This window comes from Oreochromis niloticus, linkage group LG23 (assembly GCF_001858045.2).
Source record: "Oreochromis niloticus isolate F11D_XX linkage group LG23, O_niloticus_UMD_NMBU, whole genome shotgun sequence".
Lineage (NCBI taxonomy): Eukaryota > Metazoa > Chordata > Actinopteri > Cichliformes > Cichlidae > Oreochromis > Oreochromis niloticus.
Genome location: NC_031986.2, coordinates 40688842 through 40708581, shown reverse-complemented (window position 1 = coordinate 40708581; position 19740 = coordinate 40688842). Strand labels below are relative to the sequence as shown.

General features: G+C 45.1%; 1 protein-coding gene across 1 annotated transcript in view; it reads left to right on the top strand.

Moving 5' to 3' along the window:
- Window positions 1-361: 361 nt before the first annotated feature.
- Window positions 362-19740, top strand: part of midn (midnolin) — a 28641-nt gene continuing 9262 nt past the window's right edge. The window contains exons 1-7 of the mRNA XM_003439674.5: window positions 362-871; window positions 3126-3354; window positions 5043-5130; window positions 5239-5301; window positions 15883-16422; window positions 17670-17793; window positions 18065-18388. Coding sequence (XP_003439722.2) covers window positions 796-871; window positions 3126-3354; window positions 5043-5130; window positions 5239-5301; window positions 15883-16422; window positions 17670-17793; window positions 18065-18388 — 1444 coding nt within the window. The 5' untranslated portion in view covers window positions 362-795. The remainder of the gene's footprint in view (window positions 872-3125; window positions 3355-5042; window positions 5131-5238; window positions 5302-15882; window positions 16423-17669; window positions 17794-18064; window positions 18389-19740) is intronic.

Below are 19740 nucleotides of genomic sequence, written 5' to 3'. Positions count from 1 at the left end.
CCGATTTTACGTCTTGGTATCTCTGCTCCAAAGAGCAGCAGCCCGTAGAATAAACTGCTTACATTCTTGTTTAAAACAGTCATTTTGTACATTGTGCGCTTCAAGAATCCGCATTAGGTTATCAGCAGGGCATTAATTCCTCAAACAGGACCAGTGGTGTTTGTTTATCGGCGTACGTGTGCCGTATCCAGGGAGCGTGTTTACCTGTTGCCCGGTGACATTTTTCTCTATGTCGTCAAAGGTTGGCAACACCTCCAATATCGCCAAAGATTTAATTTCATTGACTCTTTTTTTAAGGTGGTAGGTCAGTGGCTGTCCGGGTTTCATGTCTCTGTGGGTGTATGCTACCTTTAAAAGTCGCTCCTGCTGCTGGGAGCCGCTGTGCTTGACACAGTTGGATAGCTTTATCGGTTAAGGATTGCGTTATAGGCGCATTCTTTCCCACAGACGACAGCAAGTTGGACTTGGTGGCAGCAGGGAAACGAGGCCACCTTAAATGACATGCTGACATAAGAAGAACATTACTCTCCACCCATATCCGAGAAGCGTCAGTTAAGAGGAGTCTCACCTTTCCGACTACGCTCTTATCACCAAGTAAGACACCGGTGACCTGACTACACGAAAGCATCTCGGGACCTGAGTGTTCCCATTACTGGCCAGGACTGACGCCCCGAGCCCGGGTCTGCAGCGTAACGACACGCACGGGGCCACCAGAGAATTTACTGAGACGTTATTGTGGATATTCAAGTGTTTGGATTTATCTCAGAGTTTTGTCGCTGCGTGGGTTTACTTTACATGCCAAAGCTGGGGCAAGAGACGGGAAAACAGCCGACTTTTCCGCGAAGCTTTACAGTTTTCGCCACAGTAATTGGTGAGTTCACTTTATTTTTATTTTGTATTTTTTTTATCACGGCTGAGCTGTATGTTATGTTACGGGTGATGTGTTAGTAAAGTTTGACATGTGCTTTATGTGTTGGCGAGAAATTGATTAGAGACGAGTCAATTGCGGATCGATAGAAGCGTGTCAGCTGCTTGTATGAGACAATTGGGCGTAAATTCTGAGGGACAGCCTAATGTCGTGTTTATTGACGACAGCAGAATGTCATTGTTCCTGTAAATTATAATTAGTAGAAGACAGCAAGTCGTTGGTAATTATCTCAGATTAGAAGGAGAATGAAAAATCTTATCAAACGGTGCTGTATGGTGACTGTCGTGCTCAATACGAGTAAAAGCTGCCATACTTTAATGCACAAGGTTTTAAAAACTGCATGTTCCAAAGTTAACCTATTTATACATATATTTATATATATGGCAGGGGTAAACTATGAATCGCTTGCATGGTTTCATTGTGAAAACTGATTCCGTTGCCACTGGGTGGCGACCGAGTATTTTTAATGTTTTTTTTATGGTAAAGTGTCTTCTTAGGTTTGAGGAAACTGCAGAGGTAAGCTCGCTGTGTGCTTTAGGTGTCTCTGGGCTGTATGGTAATTTAAATATTCTTAGTCAGTCTGTCTTTGTGAGTTGCTCTGGTTACTTCTCTCAGGGATATTGCACGCGTAGCTTATTGGTCACCTCAGACTTGAGAACTCGTGCAGCAGCAGTCCGAAGTCTGTGTTACATGCATATACTGCAGCTTACCTGACGAGAATAACCTACTCTTGTCCAGCGTGGATTTGCGTAGGATTCGCGATCACTCGAAAGGTTTCTGCCTGCTTCTGAGGTCAAGGGGGGAAGAGGGTGGCGTCAGCACTATTAATGTCGTTACAGTACATCTGATAACTTGGAGTAGAGGGATCTGGTCTTTATTCCAAGGGTTTTAAAATAGCCACGTCCACGCTGGTGTTGTTGGTTAAGTAGCCCGCTGTTATAAGGGAAATAAAGCGAGTCCTGATCAAAAATCTACTCTAACGGTGTCGAAAGTTGATGGTGAGTATGCTTAAATTAAGCAATCAGTTGTATATTCACACTATGTGCTGCTGTCAAACATCTCTTCAAAATAGGCGTTTTGGGGATTAATGATGATCGCTATTTTCAGCCTGTTGCACGGTTCCCACACAAGGAGACCCTTTAAACAGGCGCTACTTCTAGAGATGTGACCTGGCACTCATCATATTTGTCTCTAAAGATTATCTATAATTGGGGTATCTCGTGAAACGAGAATTCAGGAATGATTCAGCCGTGATTAACTTAAAAAAAAATCGTCATTTTTACGGGGATTGTCTTTAAAGCTTCCATTAAGCTGTAAAGGCACACGGCCCTCGGTGTAGCCCTTTATTTGAGTATACTGTGGTACTGGTGCATATTTTGCACTGTGCTGTAATTTATTATGAATGGCCTAAACTCGCTCGGCCTCCACGTGGGTGTCGAGCTCATCTTCCTATTGGCTGAGGTCATCGGCGTCCTGAAGGAGCTCTCCTATGATTGGTCGGACGGCCTCGGGGGCTGTGGGCGTACTTTATCGATGGTGGAAGTGGGATACTTTGTGACAATGTTCATTGTCGATATTTCAGTGGGGCTGCCGTGGGTATGAGTGCGCAGCGGAGAGCCTTTTACTACAGCCGCACGAGGCTTTGCAGCTCCGGATCGCGTGTCCCATTATCCAAAGCCCGAAAAAGCGCATAAAACATCCGAGAGGAATTTGTTGTTATACATTTTTTTTTCTTTCTCAGAGCTTTTTTTTGTTTGTTTGGTTTTTTTTAAAGGTAACTGCCTGCGTAAATGAGCGTCCGTGCCATTTTTTTGCTGACAACATACTTGCGTTTGTGTGTTATTTGCCCGTCTATGTAGCATTTCGAAAGACTTGCTTGCACGCTGGAAAACGCAACAAAGACAAAGATCACACAAAGGGAAACGCGACGCTTGTGTAGTTAAATTTCCTCGGGGGATATTCTCATGATATTGACCGGAGAGACGACGGACTGGGTTTTATTCTGACTCTCGGAGAGCGAGAGAAAAAAAGGAGGCAGCAAGAGGAAGAAAGAGAGAGAGAGAGCTCTGAATGCTGCCTTTGATTTGCAAGGAGATCAAGGGACTGTAGTGGAAGCGACGGATCTGCTTCACTATCCTTCTCACCCTTTTCACTCCCCGGCTTTGCTCGTCTTGTCTCCCCCCTTCTCTGAGCACAGGTTATCGGATGGACCAGCATCCCAGCGCCCGAAGCTGCACCAGTCGCGGGGCTTCGTCCTGCGAGGCCGTCCCGACTGAACCCTCCATGAATCTGTACATCCACTCCACCACCGGCACACGCTTCGAGCTCTCCTTGCCACTGGAGGAGACCGTGGAGGGACTGAAGAGGAGACTGTCGCAAAGACTCAAAGTCCCAAAAGAGAGACTCGCTCTGCTACACAAAGAAACGTGAGTAAACACGAAAGAAATGTATTGCAGTTGAACGTGTTTAGTAAACGTGGTGTTTTCGGATAGAGAAAATAATTACGCATACTTATTTCTTAAAGAGCCAACCGGTACTTGAGACTCTCTGTACTATACGCTGACATCATACGCCGTAATGTCTAGGATAGTCCGCAGTTCAAAATGTGCACAAACCTACTTTAGGTGCGCCCACCCTCCGGGGTTGAGGTAATATTTTCCAAACTACACTTTAACTGGTTAAGCTCTCGGGAGCCTCAGAGGCAAAGATATGCCCGCTTTGGTGATCAATACGTTCAAGGAAACTATTGACCGTGAGGGTGCACAATATTGGAATTATGCGCTGGGACTCACCGGTCACTGGAACAGTATTGACGAGGCAATCTGCAGACTTGCATTGATTCGTCCCCCCTTCTTATAAAAACTGAAGCATGACTGAGTTGCTAATGCTGCGTGAATCAAACATGTTACACATTAATGAATAAAGTCACACAGAAGTGCTAAGCTTGACTGTATTTATACTGCTACTGCACAGGTATACATTGTTCATGCGTGACTTGGTACTGCACCGAAGGTGGATATGTCTTGTGGTTGGATGTGAATGTGAGTGTGCAGTTGCATGACAATAGGCAGCAGATTCAGGAGAATAACAGCAGTTTGTGTTTGTGTGAGGTATCAAACGGCCAGTTTCACGAGGGCTTGGAAAAATGCTGCTGTTTAAGCAGAGCTGCATGGGCAAGAGAATAGATAAACTCTTTATTATTCAAAGCGAACCAGAACCCGAAGCATTATGAAGCTATGAAATGAATCAGGCACAGGTTAAATGAGCTCACAATAGTGCAGGTGGTGCTATGCAAAAAAGAAAGGGGGGGCTTTAGTACATGCAAACAGTCAGCATTGTTTTCAGCCCCCATCCCCTCCCACCCATTGTAATCACCCAATAAATCACATCATCCTTTAAAACCTGAAAACCCCCTTTTTAATCCCCTCCTGCGCCTTAAACTGTAGACCTACAGCAAGTCGGGGCTGACGGCCTTTGTTCAGCGGCGTGGCATAAGATTTGGGTCATGCCTATAGACCAGACTGCCCTAAACATGCTTCACTAACATAAAGCAGGCAAACGGCCAGGCACGAGTGTGAATGTTTCATTGTGCATCATTTGGCTCTGAGATGCAAGCATTCCTGTTCCGTACCAGACATCAAGCAGTAAAGCCCTGGAAATGTGATGTGTTCTGTATCACATGATTTAACTTTCATAATCGCTGACAGAGCCGTAGCAGTTTGGCTAAGAACGGTTCCCATGCAATTCTAGTACTTGCCATTCTTTTCATTTATACAACTAATATGTTGTGGTTTTGGTTTCAGCATGAAGTTTTTCTTCCTCATTTGTGCAACTGATATTGCCAAGAAAAAAACAAAAATTCTTACCTCCACTTAGGCAAGTGGCAGTGGTGCCAAATATCCACTGCGAGCACTTGTCAAGCTCTACTATACTCGAAATTGAAATATGACAGCGCAATCAATACTTCTCTTTCGTGGAGCTTTACACCCACAGCTCTTTTCCAAAATAGTTTTGAAGTCGGTCTGCACCCCCTGGCTGAAGGGTGTTTGTATGTCTGAAGAGAGAATATATTCTCAGCACAGTCTAATTATCTTGTTCTCTCTAACCCCTGCAGGCGACTAAGTTCAGGCAAACTCCAGGATCTAGGCATCTCGGATGGGAGCAAGTTAACACTTGTGCCAACAGTTGAAGCAGGATTAATGGTATGGATTCAGCTTGCTGTGAATTTATTTTAGTTTGGAGTCCAAATCTAAAGAATGAACTTGAAACATTAGCCATATTTCACTTTGTATTTTATTTCTGTCATGCAGTCTCAAGCATCAAGACCAGAACAGTCAGTAATGCAAGCTTTGGAGAGCCTAACAGAAACTCAGGTAAGGATTAATATGTGTGCGTGTGTGTGTCTGTTGAGCCTAAATTAAGGCTGATAAAGCAAAAGTTGGTATCCTGCAACTTAAACTGAACTCAAATTTTTTGTGTGCATATTTGCATTATGGCTAAAGAAGGTGCAAGCTTCAGTTAAGCACAGAGCAACACCCAGATATGGCAGAGAGGGACATGGGATGAGCCGGCTGCGCAAGCCTCTTTGCTTGTCTAATCTCAGCCTCTTAAACAAGCCAAACCAAGCTAGACAACCAGTGTGAGCTGTTAGAACATAATAAGCAACAACACCCTCCTGTATCCTAGTAACATCTGTGATACTGTGTGTGTGTGCATGCATGCACAGCCCTGTAGGAAGCTAGCGCGAACACCACACAAGAAGGACTTATGTGCTGTTGAGAGGGCCAGCACTTACTTCCATCTTTCTGTTTACGCCTTTATCTATAATCTCTCTCCACTCCTTCTGTATTTCACGGTCTTGACTGACAGGCACATATACACGAGCACGCACACGCACAGGCGAGTTTCCAGGAAGTGTGCTGTGGCTGCATGGAGACTGATTGTAGTCTCACTCACTCATAAACAGAGTGCTGGATCATCAGATGACAGTCTTCTCACTCAGTATTAGCACAGGGTTCCTGGAAGCCTAGTGTGCATGCACAGGCCAAGTGAGGCCTACACCCTGTGCTTGCAGTGAAACAGTTCTGTAGGCCTGCTTAAGTACAGTATGTATTTGAGTCAGAGCGGCATGACTCACCAAAATGATCAATAGTGAGTGTGAAGTTTAAAAAAAAAAAAGACTCCGTGCTGGCCACAGAGAGAAACCGAGCGAGAAGAGAGGCGATAAGGCTGAACGCTCGCAGACAACAGTGTGACGTATGACACACTTTGCAGCTGACTGACTGACTCAGATCCACTTCCTTTTGTACAGTTGGGCAACACTGAGATGTACGTAAGTGTATCAGCAATGTACTACCGTGTGATGTCAGAACGGTACAAGACGGTGAAACAAAAACACTGATGTAAGGAGTTACCTGAACTCTTAACAGCGGTTACATCCCGAAGAATTTGCCCAACGCTGTTTAGTGGAATAATTATCAGATGATGTGGGCTGCTCAGTGATAGCAGAGTGTGGTTCAGTATGGCTTCTTGCCCTGCTGATAATTTTATGGTGGAAATCCTAGCCTTGGTGTGTGTGTGTGTGTGTGTGTGTGTGTGTGAGAGAGAACTCAGCATGCATCTCGTAGCACTGACAGCAGATGACTGCATGTGTGTAGGTGTGTGTAAGTGGATGTGTGCGTGTCTGTTACTGGATGTGTGTGTGTATGTCACACTGTAAGTGGGCTGGAAGCAAGCCTTGCCCATCATGTGGTACGCCTTTGCTGGGTAGCCAAGAGTGACTGTCATTTTCACTAGAGGCAGATGATAATTCAACCGCCGACCCAGAGGAACCGATCTCTCACTCTGCCTGTCTTCCTGTGTATCTCCCTGTCCATGTAACCTTATTATACTTAGATTCGTTATGAGTCAGGTGCTTGCGTTTTTCTCACGAAATGCTTACCACACGTTACCACATACACCACTTTTGCATACATATTTATTTCACTGTAAATGGTAATCGCCGGGGTACAGAATGAATAAAGGGCAACGGGAGATTGATGTCACAGTAAAACACAAAAAAGGCGTAAAGCTGCTTTAGTGTGTTTATATCCACAGAAATTGATTCTTCTTTATAATTCATGAAACGAAATGGAATGATATAGATTGCGGAGAGATTACAGATCTGTGTAAGATTAGAAAAATAGGAACACAAAAGCTTTCCCTCATTTCCTATCTCCTCTCTAACTCTGGGGCTATCAAAAATCAATCAATGCACTTAGCCCTTAAAAGTGTCTGACACGATAACTGATATGCCCATGCAACCAAAAATAGCCTGAGGGAGGTATGGGTTAGTTCTTAGAAAAAGGCATATAAGAGTTGGGTGTAAACCCCTGGACCCCTAATAAGCCATCACCCCTTCAAATATTTTGGTCATGCAAGGTCTTATTTCCAGATTGGATTCCGAGCTGCACTGAGCAGATCACCGTATGTCTTCTCCTTTATCGGGATTATGAAGAAGTCTTCAGCTACCAGGTTGTTAGCCAACAAATCATGCAGCGCACGACAGCTTCCAAGGGCTGTTTCAGGCTCTTGTGGCATGAATTTGGGGTGGGGGGCATTTAATGGAAATTCTTACCCAGCAATGATTAAAATGTTTTGTTTTGTTTTTTCATTCTCGTACGTTTCACCTCCCTCTCTTGTTTCTGCTTAAGAGCTCTCCCAGGGCACTATAATTTAAATGTGCTGTGGTTTGCAAGTCCGGCGAGCTGCCTCACTTTGACCGTGATGGCTGACTTCTTTAGCAAGGACAATCATGGCTGCCTTAATTCCTCCTCTGGCATCCTCCTAGACTTTTTTTTGCGTGACATCTAAGCTGATTTAAGCCACTGCCTCCTGACAGCCCATCAAAATACAGTTGCCTGCACTACTCACTACTCTTTTCTTGTGTCTGCTAAATAGCGGCTGTGTGTACAGCTTATATTTGCAGTCATACATGGGAACACACACTCACACGCGCACACACACACACAGCAAATTGAAAGGATATATTTAAGAGGATTTATGGTCATGATGAGAGAATGAGAAAATGTCTGAGCCTAGTTGTAAAATAAATGTATACTTCTATGACAAGTAGTGAAAGCAATATTTACCATTTCTAGTCACATTTAGGTAGCAACATCAGCTCTTCGTCTACTTTGGCATTTGATTATGTGGCCCTTTAACACACAGGGACTATTTTCTCATTGATGCACATTGACGGTAGAATAAAAGCCAACCAGACGTCACCCTTACCATCCCTACCCCCACCCCCATTGCCCTTCCCCCCCTATGCAGCCACCTCTTTGTTCCCATCCTAAAGCATGAACACCACACCGGCTCAGCTGACAAACATAAGACAATGATTAGTCACCTTTCCACTTCAAAAAGTCAGGGTAGGCACAAGGTAGGACAATCGTTTACTCAAATCTTCTCCCTAATCAGTCCTTCCAGTGCCGTCTGGGCTCCATCGGACTCTTGGAAGTGACATAATAATTTTGTGTAAGCTTCGACGGTGATGTCAATTCTGAGTGTTCCAAAACAATATAAGTTATGTAACTATGGATCGGTGATACCAAAACGGTGACCTCATTGGAGCAAGCCAAGATAGTTGTTGCTGTCTTTCTGTAGGGTGAATTTTTAGATTGCTGACCGTGATGTTTGAGAGAGCAGATTTTAATTGGCTTGTTTTTGAATTTAGCCAAGTTTGCATCAAGCTCAGAAAATTTTCAGGACTGTGCCCACCAACTTTTCAACCCCTCTCAAAAATTGAAAGTTCTAAAGGAGCAGTTCCTGTGGGACAGACACATCCTAAAATGACTAGTTCCTTTGGTGGTAGTACTGAGGTGGGGGGTGGGGGGCAAAGAAGGGCTTCAAACTCCAAAATCCTGTTGAGTGCAGCTACAGTGGTGCATACTGGTTTCAAAATCGATGTGCAACCCAGCTGGAGCGAGGCTCAGCAGGCTGCAGATTGACAAATTTTGCCTCGAACACTAACACAGTCTGCTTCAGGAGGAGGCTGTGTGTTGCCATTCCACGTGTCCCAGGGGAATACGCTGTTACATATCTGCTCTACTTTTCTCGCTCCCAGCGACAAGCACCTCCTGTCCTCATGCACCCCCCCACCCCACCCTACCCTCACTTATTCCTCCTTTTCCTCTGGCCGGGATACGGCACGGTTTTGTCTTTGTGTCTACAAGCAGACAGACGCAAACTTAACAGTCTCTAACAATCTGTGGGGAGTCACCTTGGGGTCACCCGTTCCTTATTTCCTCTGCTATCCCTCCCTCAGGGGTTGCCACAGTGGGCTTGACAGGTGGAGGAGAAAAGAAAGGGAGAGCTTTGCACAAGTCAGTCAGTAATGTGTATTTGTGTTTGTGTAGTTAAGTGCTATTGGTTGGGACAGTGGGCAGGAAGGCTACACATGGATGAGAGATTACAGGGAAGATAAGATGAAGGAAGAAAAATTGAGATAAGTGGAGAGGTGCTACTAGGAAGAAGAGGATTTAAAAAGTAGTGCTTTTTTTTTTTTTTTAAGACAAATGAACTTTGGACCTGTGTATGTCTGTGTCTATGTACACAATTGTGTAAAACAGCTCAATGCAAATGGTCAATATGTTTCTCTTTGCAGTCCTGCACCCTGTACATCACCTTATCTTGATGTCAGTTAATCAGTAGGATTGATAATACTGGAAATCACTGGAGAGTAATTGTATTGAGGATTTGGGAGTGCAAGGAATTGAAGAATGACCAAGTCTGCCTGTTGGTCAATATGAAGGGTTTCCTCCCCTTTTACAACCCCCAGCTTCCTCTGTCCTTCTCACTGCTATTGAAATTAAGGCTTTTTATATGCATGCAGCTTAAGAGACAGAGTCTTTGCTCTTTAGAATGGAAATTTCCTTTATTGTAACCTAAAATGAAAGCTACAGAAATTAATTTTGTTGCTGAATGTGTAAATCAAATCGTGTATGGAATAAAAAAAACAATGCTGATCTAAAGGCCTTTTCAGTCCCTGCTTGTATAAATCCTGGCCTTGAAAATTGCATTAATAGGCTGATCATGCGGTATTTTTGCACCTGTGTAATCCCCTTTGTGATGCTTAAAATGCATAGTGGGAGGGGAAGTGCTGGGATGGGTGGAGGGAATCAAGGTATGTTGTGGGGCAGTCAAAAGGGAGCTAGATTTGCAGGGAATTTCATTGTCCTATTATGTATATTCATCTCGCTGCATGTGTTTCTGTGGGTGTGCGCATGTGCCAACATCCATTTTTAATGTTTCTCTTTGTATGTTTCCTCACTGAGCGACCAGGGGAGACTTACTTCTCCATTTTTGAGTCGTGACCGTCATCGTTTTCCATTCCCCGGCGATACAGTGCTTTTGTGATTCAAGTAGCAGGCATCGTGACTAGTGGGGCTACTGTGTGGGAGGATGGAGGCCAGGAATATCACATTCGATAGCCACTACCAAGACTAATGAAGCCAGTGCTACTAGGGATATGGTGCTCTTGGCAGAGGTGCAGGGTTCAAAAGAGCCAGGTCATTTCAGTCATTCCTACAAAAACGTAATGAGGACATGAGAAACCTCTAAAAAAAAAAAAAAAAAAAAAAAAAAAAAGACAGCATTTTTGCACGATCACCATTGCAATTACTTACCGTCTTTCTGTTAACATTCCTCCATCTGTCACAGAATTTCTATACCTACCTCTCCATTTCCCCACACCCACTTCATTTATCTCAGAAAGATGTGATGCTGTTTCTTCTTTCATTTGCCGCTGCTTCGTATGATGTTGTTTTTCCCAAGTATCCACAAATTTGTCTCACCGGGTACAGAAAATGCTGTGAAGTCATTCTCTGCCAGAACAGGATCCTGATTAAATTGTATTAATCAGCTGGTGTAAATGGCTTTCAAGGGAGTGAGAGGAAAGTGAACAGCGGGGAAACGAGTAAGTGAAGATTTCTTTGGTGTTGCTTGCCTGATTTAAACCGGATCTTGATAGCTGGAGACTAAGAGGTGAATATGCTCAGTTTTTCTGGCCAGTTGTAAGGAGTGGCCTTTGCAGGAACCCGATCGTCTTGAACTTTGCCATTCTGATCTCTCCTTTCACGGAGCCGATCATATTCTATGATGGCCAGCTGTTCCTTTTTTTTTTCTCCACTCACCCCCTTCTGTTTCTTATCAGGTACTGTTACAGATGCCTATCTTTCTAATGGTGCCTTTGAAGATTCAACCCCCTCTGCCTTTAGGATTTGGGGATGATGCAAGTCATTGATTTTTTTAATTTTTTTTCTCCTTCTCTCTTTTGAGAGCCTTTTATTGCATCTTTAGCTGGTGCGTGTCTACCCAAAGACTATCAATAGCGTCCTGGTGCGATCAAAACATTTAGATCGATTGGCGGGTTAATAAGCAGTTTTTGAACCATACCTTTCACCTCGCTGTCCAGCAGGTGAGCAGCTGCACTGGAACCAGAATATGGCTGGAGGAGACGACTTCCTCCTCTCGCAGCTTCTCCTTCTCCTCCCCCGCCCGTCCCGCCTTCCAATCCTCTATCCTCTTTTCCCCAGCACAAAGCTGCTCAGTTGTTCATGAATGTCAGCTCAGTGCTGGCAGCACGCTCTATCTTTCCCTCCCTCTCCCTCTCCCTCTTCACCCGTCCTTAGACTCTCAGCCTCTCTCTTCCTCCCTTACTCCTTATCTCCCTTCCTTAGTTCGCTTAGTGTGCAAAGGAAGAACGACTGCAAATGAGTTCCTTGAACCACAGGGACCCCAATAAATAAAACTGTCAGCCAGAGATGTCGAAAGGGAAAAAAAAAAGAGGGAAGGAGCCAGAGGCGCGCACTCACTGAATATTTCATCACCCACCACTACCACCACTACTCTGACACCTTACCCTCATTGCCAGCATCCCCATCCCCCCTTACCATCCTTGTTCCCTCCTTCTTTCATGCCATCCCCCCCTTCTCCTTCTCCTCCATCTTGTCTCCACCCCTCCTCGCCCAGCTGCCCCTTATCATATTCTCTCCCATTACTGCATAGCAACCAAAGTATCATACAAACCCCACCTCCTGGACACCCAACAACTAAAACAAAATGGCTGAGAGCACTGTTTCTGGGGTCACTTGTTAGAGAGGTGGGTCTGATGGCTACTAAATGAAAGAGCCATTTTTCAGTACCTGTATATTGCTAAATAAGCTTATCCGTGCAGTTTTTGGGGAGTATAATCAACTATGTTTACGGTCAGGAAATGCACGGCTTATTTGTTAGGCATGAACTCCTCATACTGCTGCTTCATTAGAAGGAGAACACTGGAGTGCTGGTTTCTTTCTGTCTGCCTTGACAAAACCCGGGGTCTCATTCTCCTATGGCTCTCCTTTATAAGTTGCTTTCATAAAGGACTGGAATTTGTACAGCGTCCTGCAAAGACCAAGGTGGAAATAGAATTGGAGGTCTGTTGCAGACTTAAAGACAAGCTATGAAGCGCTTTTTTGTTTGCCTGTGATGATCCACAAAGCGCTATCTGGTGTTTTTCCTGACGTCAATGGTAGCCAGCCACGTTGGCTGTCTTGACTGTGCTCCTGAGAGCAGACAGGCATGTTTGGACTGGAGCTGAGCTTCTACCCGAGACCTCTGGGATTCATTCGCTAGCCAGCTCTCTAGCAAGACGGTGCCCCTTTTCCTCTCCCCCCCCCATCACACACACACATATATTTATATATATGCACTCTCTAACGCGCTCCCCTCCCCTTGTTTCTCTCATAGTCTCTGTCCGTCTGGAAAAGGCTTGTTGTTACACGATCACTCTCGCCAATCTAGCCTCTGGCAGGCAGGGCGCACTGTATCATCCTCCGCCTCCTCCCTTCCCTTAGGAAACGGGCCCTATTTCAGGTGTTCCACTCCACAGCTCCCGGCTCCCAGCTACACAAGCTGTTCGCCCTCCTTTTCGGGAATTGTCAGGGAGACGGCGTGTCAGATGAAAGTGATGTAGCTGTTTGGTTTGGACGAGTGGAATTCCACACCTGAACGTTTAATTTGGGTCTTTCTGATAATGTTCTGGAGGAAATCAAAGCCAACCACAAATATATGAGAGTGTCCGATGGAATTATAGTAGTTGAGATGTCCCCTGTCATTTTCCCTGCAAATGAGATGTCTGTGTTTGTGTGGGTTTGTGGCCTTTTAATTTCGTGCCTAAAAGAAGAGGTTCTGGTGGGTGGTGTATGTATGGAGACCCCATATGAGTCACATGGTCACACACATTTTTAGCTCTCATATACATGTGAAGGTTTGTGTGAGCAACTTCTAAATTGACTTTATGAGTCAACGACTGAGACTCTGAGACCTGGAGTGACAAAAATCAACTGGAGGCGGGAAAGAGGGAAAGAAGGAAAAAAAAGTGTGAGGAAGCAAGCTTGCTTCTTTCGCAGGCTAATTTGAAGCCTGCTATGTGGTGTTGGGAACTCAGTAGGAGTACATGAATTCTGTCTTGTGGTTTTGAATAATCCACCCCAGTCATTATAAAGGTAATCAAGCCTCCTCTCTGTTTGTCTTGCTGTCATCACAGTTGGTCTTTTTCTCTCACTTTTGCTCGCATGTGCTTGTATACAAAGAAAAACAGAGTGATAAAGCGAAGATCCTGTTCGTACTTAGCTCTTGGCGTCTTGGATGTTCCTTTCTTGGAAAGAAATAGAAGTACAGCTTTGCAGTCTCCTTTGGTTTCATGCAAATTTTGACCCTAGGACATTCACTCTGTCCAGCTGTGGAGGTACCCAGAAGTCATGGTGGTCATTCCCTCCCCCTCCATGTCACAGCGTAAATTTGAGCAACATGTATCCGTTTAGCAGCAGTTGCATTTTCTCTGAAGATAAAATCAGATCCGTGCAGGAAGGTAAAACCTGATCTCGCATGGTTTCTGGAAACGGGATTCTGATGCGAAGAGTGAAATGTAACCTGTTTGAACTGGACGTCGACTCAGCCCGAATATATTTGGATCTAGGATCAGAGGTCTATAACGGATACCCACAGGGGTGTCCCCCCCCCACCTTCTAAACATTGGGTTGACAATCTCCCTTGGGGCTTTCGATTTGTATGCATGCCGGTCTGTGTGTTGTGGGTTGACAAACTGTCAACACTTACTCTTGACAGCTGTCAGTCACAGACACAGTCATTGTCTCCTCCCCCTCCTCTGGTCTTTTCTTCATCTCTGTCTCTCTCTCACCCCCACCCACCTTTTGGAGCAGGCCTCCCCATTAGGTCTCAAACACATGCACACCTCTTCTCCTGACCTTTTATGTACGGAGTTTCCTAGCGATGTCACATGTAGCCCCCTGCGCTGTTCTCCTCCTCACTTCACACCCCACCTCGCGCCTGCTGAGCGTATAGCCTCACCACGATGGGGTAATCGTGGTGAGTGTGGATTGTCAATAAGTCATTAGTGGCTGACTTTACATTCTGAGAAGTTTGAGTTTCCCTTTATCCAGCAGCGCATTTTATTCTGATTTTTGCTACCTTACCAATTGATTATTTCCAATTTGAGCTGTAGCCATCAGATCATCCCAACCCCTTTCACCTACCCCTCCTCTCCCTTCATCCTCTTTTTCCACATCATGTCAATACCAATGTCCAAAGGTCACCCTGGCAACAGAGAGGCAGCGGTCGATAGAGAAATAAATAAGCAGAAGAAAAGAGAGAGATGTGATGGAGGGCAAAGCCTGGTGATTCAGAGGGTTAACTACAGGCGAGCATCTTACAAGGACACTCCAAATATAAGGCCTTTGCTCAGATTTTTTTTTTTTTTGCCTTTTTATATATTATTTTCTGTGCTTTGTTATTTATATATATCTATCCCTGTGCTCTGTTCTGCTTTTCTGTCCTCCCTCTCTCTCTGGGGACTAAAATCACACATGCAGTAGTGATTGTTGAAACCTTTTTGGACAGGGGCGTCACTTTGTATTTGCTAGTGCTGGCCATTTCTGCTTGTTTCCATTTAGGGAGAACCTGAGTCATTATTGCTGAGTCTTCAAGACCCACTGAAGCTTTGTGACTCCTGAATCACACTCACTTGGGGGAAAAAAAGTAAATAAATACATGTCAGACTCTCGTTGCTTGGACTTCAGCAGCAAGTCACAATACACAGCATGAGAGCCACAGGCATACAGGAGGACGACAAGAGAGGTTTTGTTATTTAGCACGAATATTCCAACCGAGTCGTGACAACTCTGTACTTGTTAGTGTGTGTGTGTGTGTGTGTGTGTGTGTGTGTCCATCCAGGCCTTGGGTGGGTCACTGAAGGCCCCCCACACTTGGCTCCAGTTAGCTGTTGCCAATGCTCCAAACATGGGCATCCCTTCCTGATCTGCTGCAGATTCACAGACAATTGACTGTTCTGTGTTTGAGATGCAGGCGGGGTGGATTTCCTAAATGTGGGACTGATTTTTCAGGCCATGGGCCAAACAGAAGGGTGGCCTTTGTCTTTGAGCTGAATAACCCTGCTGACTAAGAACGGACTGAGTGGCAATGGGAAGCAAGGAATAGTGGGTTCTATTTGTGTGTATGTGTGTTTTTCAGTAGGCCTCCCTATCCATTCCCTGCCAACAGAAGTAAATGGATGACTATTACAGACTAGTGTTTGACTGCACGATGAGCTTATGTGGTGTGTCTGTGTCTCTGTGAGAGGGGTAGCTCAAAGGGCTGTTGTGTGCACTGTAACTGGCATCCATGGCCCAGATTGTTCATTTACTAAGAAGGAAGTCGGTATGCATGGGGAGCCTTTCTAGTTCCATAATTTTTTACAGGGAACAGTTGTAAATACCAGAGTGGCGTTAAATCTGGATATAGAGCATCATATATTAAGTTAGACTTTGTCATCTGGCTAAGCTGTGTTGATAACTTGCATAGAAGCAAAGACATTGAGTCACTTAACCCTTTTCCCCTTTCTTTATCAATAGGTCAGTGACTTCCTGTCTGGTCGCTCTCCCCTCACCTTGGCGCTGCGTGTAGGTGATCACATGATGTTTGTCCAGCTCCAGCTGGCAGCACAGCAGTCCGGTGGTCCCCAACTCCAGCACAGGCACCTCATCACCCGGGGAAATTCGGAGGGACAGCCCCGGGTTCCCCAAACTCACCCGCACTCTCATCAACACCCCCACCATCCACATAATCACCCCAGCCCCCACTTGTCCCATCCTCACCCTATCCCCTCCTCCCCTTCTTCCCCAGGATCCCCTTCTTTTCCCCTGCCCTCCACACACCACCAGTCCCTTCCTCCCATGTACCACCAGTCGCCCTCCTCTGCTCACTGTAGCCCCCCTACTCCTCCACCACACTCCCCTCGCCCATCCCATGTCCCTGGGGGTCTTTTCCGCTCGCCCGCTCATCATCATCACCACCACCACCACCATCACCACCACTACCACCAGCCTTCCTCAGGCCAACCCAGCCACGAGATTGGCCAGGTCAACCCTGTAGCCCCAGTCCTCTGCCCTGAGGTAAGCCTCAAGAAAATATTCTTATAATTCTTTCTAAGTAGTGTTTTTTTTTTTTTTTTCGTTTTCTTTAATAATAGCCAATCATAGCAAAGGATTGGTAAGATGTTGTCTTATGTTATTTTCTCAAATAAAAGGGTTCAGTGGTAAAAGTAGGTACATCTTTACAATACATAAGAAAGGCACAGGCACTTGGGCTGCCATGAGAATGATAGAGTGGATGGGTTATAACCATTTGACCCAAGTGCCATCCTCACAACTAAATCATTCTCCATTAAATCAATTAGATTAATGGCACATCCTTGTAGCACAAGGGTGAACCCGTGGTTTAGTCAGCTCTGGAGAAGCGTTACATGTGATTTTGTGTGTGCGTGTGTCCAAACCACAGTACATTTGTTCATCACTGGAGTACACTGTGCTCCCCAAATGCATGCAAACAAGCCAGCACACGCATACACCATGAGAACACAGCATTCATATGACCTCAGTCTTCCCAGGGTAAAGAGCAGTGGGCTAAAATTATAGGAGCAAAAGTGTTCTGGTGTTGTCATTTATCTTTCAGCGTTATGCTCATTTGTTTACCTTAGGATAACTTCATGAACAGCTGCACACACAGGCAGAAACACACTTACTTCTGTTCTTCAACCCAATGTGCTGTTTATATTTTCTGCACCTCCTTGAATAGTGAATGGTAACCAAATATCAGCGAACTGTGTGGGAGAGATGGTTCACTACAGGAAAAACAAGGAGACAGGCCAGTTTAGTAGTGAGAAAACGGATATGGCTATTCCTCATCAGGCTTTCACATGCATGACAAAAAGACACATGCATACGCACACAAAGCGCTTTCTTGGGGTTTCAGTTTCGCTTTCAGATGTCAGTTGAGCAATCCATGTTAAGCCAAAGTGAAGTTGTGAGGTGACCATCTTTAGTTTGATCACAGTAAAGTAACCAAATACCTTAAGTCTTAAGATATATGGCATGGCAGCAAGCTCAAATTTCCTGTTGTCTGGGGTTTCTTATAACCATCAGCCTTAACTGCAGAGGTTAATTACACTGTGCAAATGGTAGTTACACCCAGAGGTAAAGGGTAAAGGTCACTGACGGAGCTCCTGAAACAGTGATTCTGAGTTTTCACAGCTTTTACTCTAATAGATCATATGCCCTTGTATCCTGAAACATGTTTTGGGGTTTGGTCTCACTTTATGCTCTTTTAATAACACTTTTCTTTTCTTTTTTTCCCCCTTCAGGCTAACTGCAGTACCAACAGCTCCAACAGTGGCACCAGTTCCTCACCACGCTCCCGTAAACCCGGCGCAATCATTGAAAGCTTTGTCAACCATGCTCCCGGAGTCTTCTCAGGGACTTTTTCAGGTGAGAAAACAGAGCTCCCATTACTGACTTATGACTTATTGCTACTTTACGCATAAACCTTGCACATAGTGAGATCCAGCTAATGCCTCTTAGTAGAACTTCACAAAAATTTTACATTTTCTTCTCTGCTGGGCCTTTGTTTTAGACTTGTACGCCTGCCAGTTTTAAATGTTTTGATTAAAAAAAAAATCAAATGATATACAAACATTATACAAACAAATATAACACACAAACATAATACTATTTTGGTCTGTTTTGCTTCCTCTCACAGGCACTTTGCACCCAAACTGCCAGGACAGCAATGGGCGTCCCAGACGGGATATTGGTACCATCTTGCAAATTCTCAATGACCTCCTGAGCGCCACACGCCACTACCAGGGCATGCCCCCCTCCCTCACCCAGCTCCGCTACCAGACCCAGTGTGGTTCGCCCACTTCCCCATCCCCCTCGCCGCCTCCCTCCCCTCCAGTTGCTGGTATGACGGGCCTCTCTGCCAAAGCTACCTCCGTGCCTGCCGGCAGCCCGAGCAGCCCTCCTCCAGCTCTGCATCCACTTGTGCAGTGCGAGAGCCAGATTCGCATGTGCAAACCCCCTGGTGAGTGACTCCACTCCACTCCCCTTCTGCACATACAAACATGTCATGAGCACAAACAAAAACACCCCCTCACACATTAAGTCATTGTGCATCCCTTGAAGCCCTTATGAAGCAGATGTTCCTGCAGTTGCCACAGCTTTGGAAGAATGTGTGTGCGCATATGTGTGTAAAATTGCATGCAGTTTAGACCCCGTCAGTGAGTTCTGCATTTGCCTTGCAACCTACTGAAGAGTTCATTGTTATCTTTGTCTTCGTTTCTGTTCTCATATCACATCATGTTTAGCTCAGTTCTGTTGGGATGCTTTTACATCATTGTTTTCAAGTGCTTATTTTCATCTCTAAAATACTGACAAAGCGAGAACAGAAAAGTCAGATTAAAGAACAAAAACAGTCATGCATATGTGTCTCTGGGGTTTTGAAGCAGATGAGAGAAGAGGAAGAGAGCGGAGGGGGAGGGGGGGTCTTCTTAGTAATGCAATACTAGCTTCTCCAGACCTGTTCAGTCAGGCTTCACTTGTCAGGCAATGGAGTTGCCTTTTGTCTTTGTGAGCTGAGGGGATAGGTTTTACCCCTTCAAGCCTGGGCTGGGCTGTGTTTATATTAGAAGAGGTTTGGGGTGATGTAGCCTACCTCCTAAATACGGGCTGCAGCTTGGGCATGTACAGACCTCAACATACCCATGAGACTTTGGTCGAGGCAGGTGCAAGAGTTCAGATGATGCCATTTAAGGACTGGGCTGGGATGTTTTAAAACCTCCTTTCCTTACAGCGACACAGGATGTTGTGTGTCAAACAGATGTCCAGCGCTGATAACATCCAGTCAGCATTGTAAGCTTGGCGTGAGTGCACTGAGGAAAACATCATTGTCCTCTGCCTCCTTATCTCAGGCTAGTCTTCAATGAGCTGCTAAATTTGCACAAAATTTACCAGCGTTAGTAGAATTGTCTTGTGGGGAGGATTGTAGAAATTATTAATTAATGTTTAATGTTTTCTTCTGTTTGGAAAAAGCAAGAGCATACATACCTATTGTTGTAGGCTGGCTTTGTTTCTCATTTTCTGACCTTTAGTTGTGAGCAGAATGAAGTATTTCAGTTGTCGCTTCTAAACACTGACTCGCTGGGAATGTCCAGTATTTCACTGCATCACCCTGAGTGCATTTACAAGTGTTCAGTGAACAGTTGGAATAACACAGGCTTATTTTCCTAACTCAGGAAAGACCATTCCTTTACTGCCCCCACCTATTGACTCACCCCCACCCTTCCCCTCTTCTCCCAGTCTTGTCATTTCTCATCATCTCCACTCAACAGCCCAATGCCACTGCCCCCACCCAATTTGCTATCCAAAAACAGTCTG